Raw genomic sequence first — 3,604 nt, 5'->3', positions numbered from 1 at the left:
ATTCATTCATTCATTCATTCATTCATTCATTCATTCATTCTTTCTTTCTTTCTTCTTCTTCTTCTTCTTCGAAGACGAGCTTGAATTTGAATCATTAATGTCAGAGTAATCATATCCAAAATGATCTTTCGAAAATATTCTTAAATATTCTTACCACAAATGCATGATTTAATTCTCATACAACTCTGTCAACTCACCCCACTTCTATTTATAGTAAAAAATTATTAAAATGACCGTTGGAACTCATCACGCCATATGACCAGTTCCAATGGCTAACACAACTACTTTTCAAATATTTCTAAACGACAACATATTCAAAACCAAAGGAACTTATGATGAGTTCCAACGTATTTTTTTACTTTTAAATTTAAAGTAAATAATTGGAAAATATAATATTATTTTAATAAAACTCGTCACCTCGAAGTGACGAGTTCTTTAGGAAATAATTAAATAATACACCATAAATATAATAATAATAATATCTTCTGAAACTCGTCATCTCGAAGTGACGAGTTCTACTTGCAATGTAGAACATGTCGTAGATCCAAAAATAAATGTTTATATTTTGCTTTTTTTATTTTTTCTATTTTTTTCCTGGTTGCCCTATTGGGTTAAAAAACCGTTTGCATGCCCTGCAAATCTTATGGGAATAGCAGTTTTAGAAAGAAAATGAGAGGTGGAGATTTTTTTTTATTTTTAGGTAGATCTTCACTGATTCCTCGTCATACTAATTATTGATGGCAAAATTTATCTCATCATCTGTTGGCAGTTCACCCCTTCTAATTTAGACACTATTTCTGATTTAGACAGAGAGTTACGATCGATAAGGTAACATACAATAAGTGTATTTTTATGAGAGAGATTAAAGAAGTCAGCATGTCTAATAAGTTTGGTTGTCAAAATCTTAGATTTTACTCCTGTAAATCATGTAGATCTGTTTATGCACCGTTGATGATCTAGAAGCTATGATACTCAGGTGACCGGAGGATAAAAATTACTTAAAAAAGCTTCAATAAATGGAGGAATCTATCCGAATGTCTCGACTAGTAAAGAATAGGCGGTTTACGGTTCTGTGGAGCCACTAAGAGAATCAAGAAATCTGTAATCAAGCATGATGAGGAATTTCTGGCACTTCCTTTCAAGCAATGGTTAAAGGCAACCATAGCAATTGCTAATAAGTATGCAATTAAAGAACATGATCGGAACCTATTGTTTGCGATAATATGCTGGAAGCTATGGCTGCGGGGATGGTTGAGAACACTATACTTATTTTAATCAAACGAAAAACACCAGAAAAGATAAATCAAACTACAACTGCAGCAACTAGAACAAACGAGCAAAGTCCAGGATAGAGGCTTCAGATCCACGTTGTTGGCTCTGTCGAGACACAAAGTAAGACTTCGGCAGGTTGTTGAATACCTCATCGACCAAACTCGACGGCACCCCGAAGGCGAGCTCCTTCGCGGCGCTATCCATTTGCTTCACCACGTTGTTCTTCCCTGCTATGAAGATCCTCGTATTGTTCTGGTGGTAGAGTCCGAAGGCTATAAACCTTACGTGCTGGTTTTCGGATGCAAAATATGTGACCGGATGGCCTGCTGGAACTATGAATGTGTCACCGGCCGACAATCGGACTCTCACTTTCGCGTATTCTCCACCTCTCTTTTCCTCCTCCTCTTCCTTTTCCTCTTCCTCTTCTCTTCGGGATTTCTCTTCTTCTCCTTGGGAGCTTTGGTTAGAAAGACTAGGGCAAATCATTTCAACGTACCCGTCTCCATCTGTGACAACGATCACGAATGTAGACTTTGTATTGTAGTGCGGCACGAAGACTGATCCCTGAAAAAAGAATTAAAAAAGGGTTTGATTTAAGCTTTTGATTAGCATGACGAGGTGAGTTGTATTGGAACTGGTTTTGAGTTTACTATGTTTAGTTCGAGTCCTACGACGCCGGCATCCAAGTTCCGGAGTAGCTCGAATTCGCGAGGGCAAGCCTCGAAGAATTTTCCGTTTTGGTTGGAGTATTTAGGCTTTTGGGCAAATAAGTTGAAGGCGAACCCCTCTTCTTTCTCACTAGGCGTTCTGGCCCCTTCGCTCAATGTCTTTATCTGCTCTTGGCTGGCTACACGGAACATTCCCTGCCGGCTTTGATTCCCTTGTAACAGCCTATCTAGCTGATCACTTGGTGTCTATTACAAAGAAACACGATTCAGTCAAATTATCAGACAAAAGAACTGATAATAGCGGTGAAAAAACATACATTGAGAGCAGCCTCAAGAACATCGCCGCTGAAGTGTCGGTAAAATGACTGAGGATATTGTCCGGCAGGGAAGAATTCCTCGAATTTCCCGGGATTGTTAACAGGGCGGACGAGTACAGCAATTTTTAGCTTTTCCATGTCGTCTTGGTTCACCAAATACACAGTGGTTCCTGTTGGAACTCTTACAACAACTCCAGGGACTAAACTGTAGGATTCTCTGTCCTTATCAGTCAAGAGCGTGAGCGTTCCCTTTCCGTTCGTAACGACGAAAATTCTGTCGGCATCACAGTGGTGTGGGAGGACAAAAGTGCTGGGATTTGCTTCTAGAAAGGCAACTCGATACTCGTTGTAGGCCTTAAGTATAAGATGCTTGTCGTAAAACTTGAGGAGGACCCATAAACTGCCATTTTCTTCCTCGTAACGACCGTATGCATCTTTTCTTCGAGGGAATAAAAAAGGGTTGTAGCTTTCCTCCTCATTCTCCTCGTCTTCTTCCCGGTACTCCCCCTGAGGGTCCACCTTGCTTCTTCGGCCGAAAGGATCAGCGGCAGAGCAAAGCAAGGCGAAAGAAAGCAGCAGAGAGAAGAGCAAAACTAGGAGAAAACGCTTACTCGTCACCATGACTGCAGAATTCTGAGGTTATATTTGGCTTGAAGTTAATGCTACATTTATTTATCATGGCAGCCTATTGATTTCGGTAGCTTATGGTTAAGGAAAGAAGTAATTAGAAATATTAATATTTTTTTAATATTTTTGGTAGTGTATTATTTAAAATATTAATTTTATTATCTAATATATTAATCTTTTAATATTTTTAATTATAATTGAAAATATTATTTATTTTATAATATTTACGGTTGTAACTGAAAACTTTAAAAAAATTAATATTTTAAGTTATAAAATGAATATTTTAAGTAGTTCTATATCAAAAATATTAAAATAAAATTAACATTTTCGATTGCGTATTTCTTTAACATTCCTTTATATATTACCGAGCGAAAACCACGTCGTTTTGCTGATGGAAATTCTTTTGACTTGTCTGACTTTGAACCTTGAATTGTTGGGGGTAGTAGGGATGAAAAGTCAATCTTTTAGGGGTAGGATTGTAATTTGATCGGGATTAGACGAGTTCTTACCTAACTCCATTCGATTGCAGTTAACTTTATAGATTTAGGATTAAAATGAAAATAAATGGAAAGAAGTAAGCCAAAATTATATAAATTAGTGAAAAATGTTAAAAATAACTGATATTTAATTTGATTTATAAATTTTGTATAAAATACAGATTTAAAATTATTTATAATATTTTTAAAAACATTCTTGAAATTTTAATTAAAATTATTGAAA

At 36.5% G+C, this 3,604-nt stretch overlaps 1 protein-coding gene across 1 annotated transcript; it reads right to left on the bottom strand.

The window, feature by feature from the left end:
- Positions 1–1,115: 1,115 nt before the first annotated feature.
- LOC120184831 (vicilin GC72-A-like) lies at positions 1,116–2,912 on the bottom strand. Its single transcript, XM_039189210.1, has 3 exons — positions 2,258–2,912; positions 1,923–2,186; positions 1,116–1,836 (listed from the first exon to the last, which is right to left on the bottom strand). Exons 1-3 carry the CDS (start codon positions 2,876–2,878, stop codon positions 1,324–1,326), a joined length of 1,398 nt encoding a protein of 465 aa, XP_039045141.1. The 5' UTR covers positions 2,879–2,912; the 3' UTR covers positions 1,116–1,323.
- Positions 2,913–3,604: the final 692 nt, after the last annotated feature.

The sequence above is a fragment of the Hibiscus syriacus genome, unplaced genomic scaffold (genome assembly GCF_006381635.1).
Source record: "Hibiscus syriacus cultivar Baekdansim isolate YM2019G1 unplaced genomic scaffold, ASM638163v2 tig00112957_pilon, whole genome shotgun sequence".
NCBI classification, from domain to species: domain Eukaryota; kingdom Viridiplantae; phylum Streptophyta; class Magnoliopsida; order Malvales; family Malvaceae; genus Hibiscus; species Hibiscus syriacus.
Note: the sequence above shows the minus strand (reverse complement) of the source record. Positions and strands in the feature narration are given on the sequence as shown.